This window comes from Tachysurus vachellii, chromosome 24 (assembly GCF_030014155.1).
Source record: "Tachysurus vachellii isolate PV-2020 chromosome 24, HZAU_Pvac_v1, whole genome shotgun sequence".
Lineage (NCBI taxonomy): Eukaryota > Metazoa > Chordata > Actinopteri > Siluriformes > Bagridae > Tachysurus > Tachysurus vachellii.
In genome coordinates, this window is record NC_083483.1 from 7,513,929 (window position 1) to 7,525,455 (window position 11,527).

Below are 11,527 nucleotides of genomic sequence, written 5' to 3' on the forward strand. Positions count from 1 at the left end.
TGCTCACCTAAAATTCCATTTAGAGTTCTGCATGTCTAATCTGACAGAAAACTCTTGAAATAACTAAATTAGCCCTCCATCATGCCCTCTGTTCTGAGCTGTCAGTCAGTCTCACAGCCAAACTGCACTAATGGAAATGAATGGCATGAAGAAGAAAAGAAGGAGGGGGAGGGAAAAGGGGGAAGTGCAGCAGTGAAAAAGTGTGTGTGTGTGTGTGTGTGTGTGTGTGTGAGAGAGAATGAATGAGTGAATGAGAGATAGAGAGGAGTATGTGTGTGTAGGAGGGAAAGAGAAAGAAAATGAAAGAGAAAAACAACAGGTCAGAATGGGTTTAAAGCTGTGGACTGAGAGAAGTACAGTGGGTTTCAGGGTGAAAGAGAGAAAGAATGAGGCTGTAACAGAAGGGATGGTACTGGTATACTAAGCATGCACACAGCTCTAGCTGGCTCCTCGCCTCACAGGCCAGGGGTGAGTAAGTGCCATGCTGACACCCGACCAGCTTGATCAAAACAGATCCAGTGGCTGTGTCTGTGTGCTTGCATACTGTATATGCAGTACAAAGAACACTATATTTCTCCTCATATTTCCTTGTTCCTTGTTATACTGTTTCCCTCACTGTCTTTATATCTTTATGTTATACTGTTTCCATCACCCTCTTTCATGCTTATTATTATTATTATTATTATTATTATTATTATTATTATTCCCACACTCTCAACTTCTGTCTTGCTGACATTTTAAGGGACGAGTCCTACTAGCCCCTGTCCTGGGGCCGAAACAGATGGTGTGCTGTCATTAGTGTATTGTCTGTGCTGCTGCTATGCCTGATAACAGGCGGAAGTGAGTGGAGTAGCAGGTGCACTTAAACACACACACTTCTCCCTGACTGGCCATCTGCCCCACACACACATACACAAACTCAAGGAGGCCCAAGAACCCTGAAAGATAGAGCAAGACACAGAATGAGTTTAACTAACTGTGTATTCATATCTCTAGGATTTCTACCCTATGGACCTCTCTCTTTTATCTGTCTTTCACCTCTACATTGCAAGGCTGACAATATAGTTAATTTTGTGCGTTATCATTGACATTACATGTCAATTGAAGGGTGAAAGTTAATTCACTTTGTTTTAAGTGAACTTAGAGTTTAGTTCTTTGAACTAAAGAAGGAATAGAGAGGTTAGAAAGCAGACAAATTTTAATAATAACATAAGCAGCTACAATTTAGAAATTTAAATAATGGAAGAAATAATAAAATGATGAGAACGCTGATCTTTCAGCATCATGATCCAGATGTGGATTTCCCCCATCTTGTCACTCAAAAACAAGTTAGTTCTTCACTGAAGCACTACTTTGCATCCAAAATTTTACTCATGCTCATGATAATAATTTTTTAATAATTATAATTTTATAATAATAAAATAATAAATAATAAATAATAATATTTCATAATAATAATTTTTCTTCATCCTGCCCAAACAAAATGCAAAGTATAAATCTACTGTGACCTTTAACTAAGCCTGTTCTGATGTGTGTGAGATTTAAAAATCATTCATAATCAGTTTTCATCTCTATATAGAGCACTTTGTCCCTTTATCTGCACCTTATCTAAAACCCTTAAAAACAACAGCACTAACTAAAAGTCAAACTGTGGCCACTTTGATCTTCGGAAATAATGGGGCCACAAGCAGCTTTATTCAGCCAGTATCATGAAAGAAAGTCCTTTCACTATCTCCTCCCTCCCACTGTAGTTCCAACAGGCTCCTGATTTCCTTCTTTTTTAACCAGGGAAATAAATATAAAAGTAAGACTGTCGAAAAATAAAAGAAACTGTTAAAAATAACCACAAATCTTAAAAAAAATTATATATTTGGTCTTCAGTGCATGAACCCTCTAACAGGTTTGATTTATCCATAAAGGGGATAAATCAAACATGTTTGCCTACTCTTTCTATTTCACCTACTCCATGTTATGTGCATTACTAACATATGGGGGGGGGGGGGGGTTTAATTCATTGGACATTAACAAACCCTTACCTTCACGGATCATTGCTCAGCTGCAATTGGACGTGTTATATGTATGTTATATGAACACAGTGGAGGATGGAAGCAGTATGAAGTACGTGCCATGGTGCACAACACGCGGGGCTGTGTGTTGCCACATGCAAAAACAGCATGCTCGGTGAAAGGCCCCAGGCACTTACATTAGTCATCACAGCATATTGCTCCAGCATGCGAGAACACTCCATGGCGCGCGCACACACACCCACTCATAATTAGGCAAATTATCGGTGCTAGTTTCGCTGCTGCAAGTCGTGGATGGCTTTTAACACGAGACATTCCGAGATGAACGATAAAGTAAAACAAAGCATTTTCTTCGAACATTTTAAAGAGTGCTGGAGACGCAAAACAAGGATCTTACTTAAGCTCGAGCCTCAAAACAACAATCTCACGTTCCCTTCACAGTCTAAGAATAGCGTTCTTTTAAATAATGCAGCACGAGTCATAGACTACTTATGCAAGCACTAAAAACTTGTGTGTGATAATATCGCGATTATTTAATCTTTCGTTGACAGCAAGACCAAAACATGAGCGCCTTCCCCCCCAACCTGCAATGCTACGCACTTTGTTTACCACTGCACATAGCCAGTGCGCTCCGTCACGTTCAGCACGTCTGAAATTCCAGGGAATTCCTCTGAGTGAAAAACACATTCTCTCAGTTACAATAACAAGGTCTCGTCTTGCAAAGCCCGAGGAAAATGCTAGAAAACAAACGTTATACTAAATGCGCGATGCATTGCGTAACATCACCAAATACATCACGGATTAATGCTCACAGACGTGCAGCGTATTGGGCTATTTTATTTCCCTTCAAAATATTATGAAAACAAAATAAAACGAATAAAAATTCCTAAAATAAAAGTCACATCAGTTGAAAGCTTATTGTGCTTTTTCCACAAAAAACAAAATCGTGTAATTGAAATTGAATTGAAGCTTAAAAAGTAATGTACAATTAAATGCTTTAAATGCACCACCAATATTATGAGCTAAAAATAGAATAGTGATGAAATTACTAATCCAGAATATAAACATACATCTTTCATGCATAAATGTCAACATTTTCAACTAAAAATTAGTATGATAAACAATGTGTCCCTTGTTGCAAGGTCTACTGTTGCAACTGGACCCCTATCCTTACATGCTTCATCATGTGTGACCCATAACAAAAGATCATGTCAGAAGTACTCACCTTTCACAGTGGTCACTGTCTCCTTGAATCCCAGTGAAACATATGGACTGTCGTGTAGACCATTTATTCCTCCTTTGCAACAACTGATAGTCTTGAATCCCATCATATTTTCACAATTCCCAAACTCTCTATTTTCCATGAGGTTTAAAGCTATATAATTGAGCCCATGCTGGAACCCAGCAGAAGTCTCTTTGCACATGGGGCTGCCGTATTCCTCATCAGAACCCTCGCTGCTCCGGACAGACACATTCTCAACAGAGGCAGAATTATTTCGCTTGGACTTGTGGGCGAAAGAGGGAAACACTGGCATTACAGTGGTGGTGGATGAGAAGGTCTCTGAGCTGTGCCGTCTTCTACCGCGTGGGTCAGCTCGGATAACTTTTGCCTCTCCATCAGGGTCGATTGTAGCGTTGGGTAAGAGGAATGACCCTATTCCTGGCATGTTGTCGTCACTAAGAGTAAGCCTCTGTACCCTGTTAGTTGGGCTAGCCATATCGGTTTCCCTGTTCTCTGTGGTGATGGAGGGTGACACGCGTGATTCATCAAAATTCATCTCAGCATAATCATTGTTCCTCAAGCCAGACGAAGAAGAGGAGATCTGCTTATCATAGACGTATGTTTCCCCATCAGATGGACAGTTGGTGAGCTCTGGGATTTCATGTAGAGCACTAGCAGAGGTTTCTGTTTTGGGGGAATGTGAGTTTAATTCAAGGTTCATATAGTCACAAAGTGGGGATCTTCTTACACTGCCAAGGCTGGGGGATGAAGCTTGGCTTTCTACTGATCCAGAGGGTAAAGAGTACTGTGTAGAGTCACTAAAGTCTATATTTATATACTCCCCTGGGCTTTTTGGCTCACTGGGGAGGGGATGTTCATTCATTCTTGGGAGCATCCTTAGAGTATCCAGAGATAATCTGTTCTGTCTGCTGACACGTGCTCTATGCAACAGTCCGTCGTTCCGACTATGCCTGAGTGGTAGAAACATGGAGGGGCTGGGCAACGATAGCGCAGGACTTGCCATAGACATGGCATTGCAGTTTGTCTCCTCTCCTCTTTTACGCCCCTGATTGTACATTACAACATACTGGTCTTCTCCTTTTTTAGAACCTTCATGTTTATTAGAATTTAGCAAAAAGGTGTGTCGCTGTGCAGGCGTACAACCTCCATGGAAATAATCTGGTGGAGTTGCTGAGACATACGGATCGACAGGCGACATGTTCATATATTCCCCATTTGCCACTTTGGCATCAGTGGTCTCTAATGAGGATTTGGAGCCAGACCACATCCTCATGTAACCATTATCGTCTAGTGAACCAGTGCCGGGAGAACTGGTTGTGCCATGACTACCTGCAGCCTGAGGGTGGGACCTGGGATTGATGATCTGCTTGGGTGCAGAGACACACATGGGGCTCATGGGCACATAGTTGTCATTTTTGCTGCCTTGTAGTCCCACACCTGGTGTCATGGGCATGTAGCCATCATCACCTTGGTTACTAACAGAACTCCTGCTGGAGCCAATTTCAAGGTCCCCATAATCCTCAGGGTATGAAACCTTTGGGGAAACAGAGTGTGTGCTCTGCCCAGAGTGGCCATTAGCATGCACTGCCCACATCAGCATATATTCATCAAGTGAGTTTGAAGACTGATGAGAGGGGGTCCTAGGTTGTTGTGGTGCAGTTAGGGAGTATGTTCTCTTCCTGTATAACTTCTCGAAGTCTAGCTTCTCTCTGCATACCTGTATCTTATTTAAGGAGTAGCTTGATGGACTGTCCATCATCATGTAACCATGGAGATCTGTGCTTTCACGGGAAGGGGGTGTCCCAGAAAAGGATGAAGGTGTATTGCTCCGGTTGGATGTGTTGTATTTTGCATCCCCTGGGCTGGACCCGTAATCATCACATGAGAGGAAGCCAGTGTCACTAGGTGACCCAGAGACAGAGCCACTGCAACTCGAAGGCTTCTGTACTGCTGAGGTGGAGGTAGAGCCATTCATGCTAGTAGACGAAAGGCTCAGTGGGCTTATCGGAGATGGGGGTGAATGAGATACAGGCACAGACATAGACATGGATCGGTTGTGATGTAGAAGCGATGCTTCAAATGTATGGCATCCCACAGAAACCGTGTTGGACCTGCTCATGTGGTTTCGCACAGTGGGGCTTCCATTTTCTGATAGAGGCATGGATACTGGCCTTGCCATGGTGCCTTCACCCTCACTTGCTGTGCGTATCCGACAAGATGTAAACTTGTTGAAAGGCGATGTGGGTGCCACGCTGTCTGTCCTTGACCTCCTTACCAACCCTGTCTGACTGGGAGGCAAATTGTGCAAGTTCCGTCGGCTGGGTACAGATATAGGGTTGGAGCCTGAAGACTGGCTTTTGCTGCGTGGTCTGAACTCTGACGACTCTTTCATTGCTTTCATAGCCTCTAAAATTGTTTCGTGTATGTTTTGTGCCACTACAGAATCATCTGCCTGCATCCAAAGCTCTCCGGGTCCTGTAGAGGCTGATCTACCCACCTCAATGAAAAAAAAGCTGTCAGAATGACCACATCGTCTTATGTTCATGAGCTGCAGGCTGACAGATGGAACTTCAGTGTTAAGTTTCACAAAGCTAATTGACCGACTTGATAAACACAACCTGTAAACTCCCGTTATGTTTCTAGTCTGTCCAAGTCCTTTGGACTTTAAATTCACTTGCCATACCTCTTTGTAAGCAGCGTTTACTGGAGTGATCATACCATAATTACCCTCGTCAAAACCCACTAAAGAGGACGCAGAGTTGGTGACTCCGCTGTCACACACTTTCCGCTCAGTCATTAAATCGGTGAGGTCTCTGTACCAGCTTTCCTGCTCGTTTTCGTTTTCAGCAGCTACGGCAAAATATTCGTCCTTGGTATAGAGAGCTATCAGGTGCCTGTTTTTTGCGTCTGCGCGCTTGTTTATGCTCAAACAGGAGTCCAGAAAGATGACTCTTTTCGCAGCTGATTTGTTTTTCCATTTCTTCTCGCTTTCATAATACTCCAACCTTGCTGGCAAGCAGTCGCTTTGCTCTTTCAAAACAAAAAATCTCCGGTGTCCATGCTTCTGTTTTTTAAGGTATCCACTTTTCTTGACGTTGTTTGAAAGCATGTTGACGTTAGATAACGAGGTCCCTCCAGTTAGTGGCGGACTCGCCATCCTAGCGCTTCAAAATATTTCGACTTACTTTCAACTTGTAACTTGTTTTCCTCAGCAACAAAAATCAAACAAACCTACAACCGAACAGTTCCTGTGCGTAATTGTGCGCCCGGCGCTGGTTCGCTACAAAATAACAGCGCTTACAGAATGACTGAACTATAAGAGAGAAAAACAACGCATGACGTTTACACACGTCCTTAGCTTTGGTCAGTGAGGAAAACACACAGTCATATAAGGCGGCGCAACCGTCGAGGGGCGTAACTGCCAATCTAAAAAGCAAGACTCCTCATTGGACTCATTGGTCGACTAAAAAAGATTCACGTTTGGATGAGCCAATCAGCGCCAGAGGCTCCGGCGAATCCCCCACACGCAAACCGTTTCCTCCTCCAACCCTGATTTGAATACACTGCGAAGATGACACACGTTTCACTGTACCTACTGTGATGCATTTCTTCGTCAGACTACATGTGCACAGTTAAAAATATCGAAGAAAACATAAATAGCCTTTATTTCCCAAACTTCTGGCTTATTACCAACAAAGTATATTTGAAAAGTTCACATTAATTAAAACGCAGTTTACAATACCTAGTCGTCTGACTAAACCATGTTCACGCCATGTCCTGTTAAACCAAGGTTGTGTCTTTAGACATTGGGATGTTATTTTTTCCATCTTGCTGGCAGGCTGTCTGACTTGTAAACAAGAGCTCGTGACGCCTATTTTTACTCGCGCGCGGGTGTCCGTGTGTCCAGCAGCTTGACCGCGCACTTCCTGTGCTGCGTGTATTTATATATCAGCACTGGTGCACTCACGAAGCATGCAGTTAAAGTAATTGAAATAAATCTATTTGAAGCGAACAGCTATGCTTTCTTCGCACTGTGTGCTATTTAATACAACTAACGTTGCATTAACATGAATGCTAAAGCCTCCTGGCAGGCTACCAATAATAAGTTACCCAGAACGAAATCATGCTTATTTTAGTTTCCGAAACACCGGAATTTGGATTTTTTATTCCATCACATTAAAATATATTATTAACACGGAAATGACGCCACCGCATGGCCATATAAGACTTACCCCAGTAGTGTTCATACAAAACGTCATCACTGTTTTCTCTCACTTCACACCACAGATACTGGACGCGCTGTTGGGTTTCTTTATAAATAAGAGAATTAACTATCGAATGATTGCTCACAGTCTTTATCTCCGTTATGTGCTTATTCATTTCTTCTTTCTACTACTACTACTAGTACTACTACTACTACTACTACCACTACCTCTACCACTACTATTACTACTGCTACTACTACTACTACTACTACTACTACTATCACTACTACTACTACTATTACTATTACTACTACCACTACTACTACTACTACTACTACTATTTATTTAGTTATTAGTTATTATTCCCTGCTGTTTATATAATATTTTATATCATTTTGCTGTCTTTTGTTTAGACTGATTATGATAAATCCTGTCAAATTGAAGGCCATTTGTTTAGAAAATGTATAATGTGTATTTATTTAAAAATAATAAATGAAATAAATAAACAATTAATACATAACAATTAATAAACTATAAATAAAAATTACTGTAAACAAAAATATAAGTAGGGGGGCACGGTGGTTTAGTGGTTAGCACGTTCGCCTCACACCTCCAGGGTCGGGGTTCGATTCCCGCCTCCACCTTGTGTGTGTGGAGTTTGCATGTTCTCCCCGTGCCTCGGGGGTTTCCTCCGGGAACTCCGGTTTCCTCCCCCGGTCCAAAGACATGCATGGTAGGTTGATTGGCATCTCTGGAAAATTGTCCCTAGTGTGTGATTGCGTGAGTGAATGAGAGTGTGTGTGTGCCCTGCGATGGGTTGGCACTCCGTCCAGGGTGTATCCTGCCTTGATGCCCGATGACGCCTGAGATAGGCACAGGCTCCCCGTGACCCGAGGTAGTTCGGATAAGCGGTAGAAGATGAAAAATATAAGTATGGATATTGTACATATTACACTATTTGGCAACTCCAAACCATGTAAAAATGTATATTTACAAAGTATTTTTTCTTTGTTATTATGTAGCTGGGATGAGCCACTTCATATTCACGGTGATTTCAAGTGTAATTTTGTAGTTTATGTTATTGCTTAATTCATTCCAGATTTCTATTATTCTGGAGGAGAGTGCAGAAAGAACGTGCTGACCAGAGGAGAAACAGAGGCCAACAGTACGACCTAGTGGTTATTTGTGGAAGCATCTCAAAAATACATGAAATAACGTGTAGACACGACTGTCTGCAAAAATTAGAGGATGTCATCAGAAGGAAATTGTGAATAGTTCCACTGTTATCATTTCGCTTTAAAAACATTACGGACATATTTAAAAATATATGAAAGAAAGAAAGAAAGAAAGAAAGAAAGAAAGAAAGAAAGAAAGAAAGAAAGAGAGTTTACAGGCTTTCCACCCAGGCATTGTAGGCTGGTTGGCTCTAAATAAATCTGTGTGTGTGTGTGTGTGTGTGTGTGTGTGTGCTCTGTGATGGGTTGGCACCTCCTCCAGAGTGTCCCCTGCCTTGTAATGCTCCCTGTGATGTTCTCTCTGACTTAGTGTAAGTTACAGAAAATGGAAGACATCTAGGAATGTACAGTATTTGATTCTTTCCTCTAAACAAATAATGTAACTTACACTACTATTGTAATTTTATAGCCAGTGGATTGTTATTCTCTTTGAAAATGTAAGGTCGTATGCAGGTATATACAGTTAATAGGTATATAAGTTAATATACTGGTAATTATTTCATACAGTTCCACCTCTGGTGTGTTTAGTATTCAACAATCATTGGAATGTTATGAATAATGTTTATCACATTTTAGATTAATCTGTAAACATTGTCGACAATTGTTCTTTTTTTTTAATGTGACAAAAAATTCATAATATAACCAAATTAGCATTCATGTGCTTAATTGTTACGTTAAAAATTTCTCTTTACATTATCTGTTTAAAGAGTCTTTGAAGACATGAACCTCAGGTTAAAACATCAATTAATCACAAGAGGATATATAATTTGATCATATTTAAATTATTTGTTTATAATCATATAGAGAAGCATTATAAATAAAAAAAATCTTTTAACAAACATGTATCTTTTATTACTATAATTAAACATTTTAAACATTTTTATTAAACAATTATACATTTTCTTTATGGGACATTTTCTGGTCCCATGAAGTGTGTTAAGTAGAACGAAGCACATCCACATGTGTGATGAATTGACTATTTGTGGTGATTTTACAAGTACAGACCACATCTTCAACTGTGTGATATGGAGAACGATTGTAGAACTGAAATATGGTGGAGAACTTGGGCAGACCAGCTTATGCTTTGTACTAAACAGCCAGGCCAGTGAACAGTCTTGGGTAAGTGTTGGTGGTTATTAGGAAAGATACAGGGGTTGGTGAGTGTGGGAACTTGGCCACGAGGAGTGAAAGCAAGAACTAAAAATGTAAAGATAGTCAAGCATTAAGTGTCATCTAGTTAATACTATTTTGCAACTCTGGCTGGAGTTTAGGCTGACTTCTGCTTTGTACTAGATAAGCCAAATAGTGTCTTAAAAGGAATCAGTGTACAAGATCAGCACAATGAACCTGGTTTGACTGTTAATAGTTGACCGATTACTTACACTTTATGTTCTTTTTTCTTCCGATTCGTCAAAATTCGGGACCTGTTGCACAAACCAGAACTTTTTTCTATCATCTGCTGTTGTTTTCCTTGACTGACCTTTTCAGTGTTTAGTTCTTTGTACACTATTAGTGTCTCTCTTTTTCTGAATATTCCAAATTGTTATTATGAAAGACAAGGGAGTCGTTGACTGTATGAAAGGGTGCTGAAAGGTAAAGGAGGATGAAGACAGTTTGGCTGGTCTGGCAGTGTGTGGCTTCTCAGAAAAAACAACAAGGGGATCTTTGAGGTTATTCTGGATGAAATAGAATGACAGTTGTATTTTAGAAAGAAAAGAGAGAAGTGATACCCGGTCAGTAGTTGCTGATGTACACCATTCACTGAGGTCTACTGTACACTTTCACACATGAATTCTCTTAAGCAGGCTTCTGGTACTGTCAACACATTCATGACCCAATTTAAAGAGGGCAAAAAACAAAAATGGTTTAAAATAAAGAAATGTATATATGTCGACACAACAGACGAGCAAATTCCAACTTAAGTAAAAATAATTTAACTAGCCTTTATTTTAATTTATATTACAATCAGTTTGCAAATATGTAAAATCATTTTCAATTGTGTTCACAGTATAATTCATGAAATAAAATGGTATAAAAGAGAGAAATTCAAGGGTTAACACATGAATATTAAGGGAAAAGGTTTACAATAAGATTTGTGTACACCATAAGCGTTTTGCACCCATCCAAGCCTGTACATGCCACTGTAGAACCTGCTGCAGAGTATGATCAAATGAGGCTGAGTGGGTAAAGAACAAACTTATCAGTACATATTAAAGTTAACAGAGTTGTCTTGACAAAAACCAGAATAACATAAAAGACTGTGGACCTTTCAGCCTGATCTAAGGTCAGCAGTGTTAAGTCCCTCGATGACAATACTGTCAATCAATGTAAAGAGACCAAGCTAAAGCAAGTATCTACAGTGGCTCCTACGATATCTTCCTCACACACGTCTTTAAGGTTTCAACTTCCCCAAAGAATCAAAGTTCTCAAGCGTATTAGTCAGAAAATAGTGATCCACCTGATAAAAACACAAACTACTATAACTGACAACAGGTGTGGGACTGAGGTCAGTTGTCATGGTTTTCATGTAATTTTGGCCAAGCTATACTGTAGCAGCATGAGGTCAAAGCAGCCGGGGTTTGGTTATAATCTTAAAAGACTTTCTGTCTTCAAAATGTATTTAATAAGTCGTCATTTGATTTTATACTATTAATTATTCATAGAAGCCTTGATGACTAACAAAATAAATTTTATAGAGTCTAATAACACTGTTCTTCACACACAACATTCATTTTTCTTCTTCTCTTCTTCCTTACAGTCGTCCAAACATACGGTAGCTGAATCTGTCTGTGTTTGCGTCTGCTTTCTGATAATTAATGG

At 40.3% G+C, this 11,527-nt stretch overlaps 2 protein-coding genes across 3 annotated transcripts in view; both read right to left on the reverse strand.

Moving 5' to 3' along the window:
• Positions 1–6,641, reverse strand: part of irs2a (insulin receptor substrate 2a) — a 374,597-nt gene extending 367,956 nt beyond the window's left edge. For both annotated transcript variants that reach the window (XR_009647703.1, XM_060859922.1), the window contains exon 1: positions 3,250–6,641. Coding sequence is in view for 1 of the 2 variants with exons in the window: in XM_060859922.1 (XP_060715905.1) it covers positions 3,250–6,424 (3,175 nt within the window). In the remaining variant the exon portion in view is untranslated. The remainder of the gene's footprint in view (positions 1–3,249) is intronic.
• Positions 6,642–10,618: 3,977 nt separating this feature from the next.
• Positions 10,619–11,527, reverse strand: part of LOC132839806 (ras-related protein Rab-20-like) — a 3,970-nt gene continuing 3,061 nt past the window's right edge. Inside the window, exon 2 of the mRNA XM_060860981.1 lies at positions 10,619–11,527. This exon is cut by the window's right edge and continues 425 nt beyond it. Coding sequence (XP_060716964.1) covers positions 11,423–11,527 — 105 coding nt within the window. The 3' untranslated portion in view covers positions 10,619–11,422.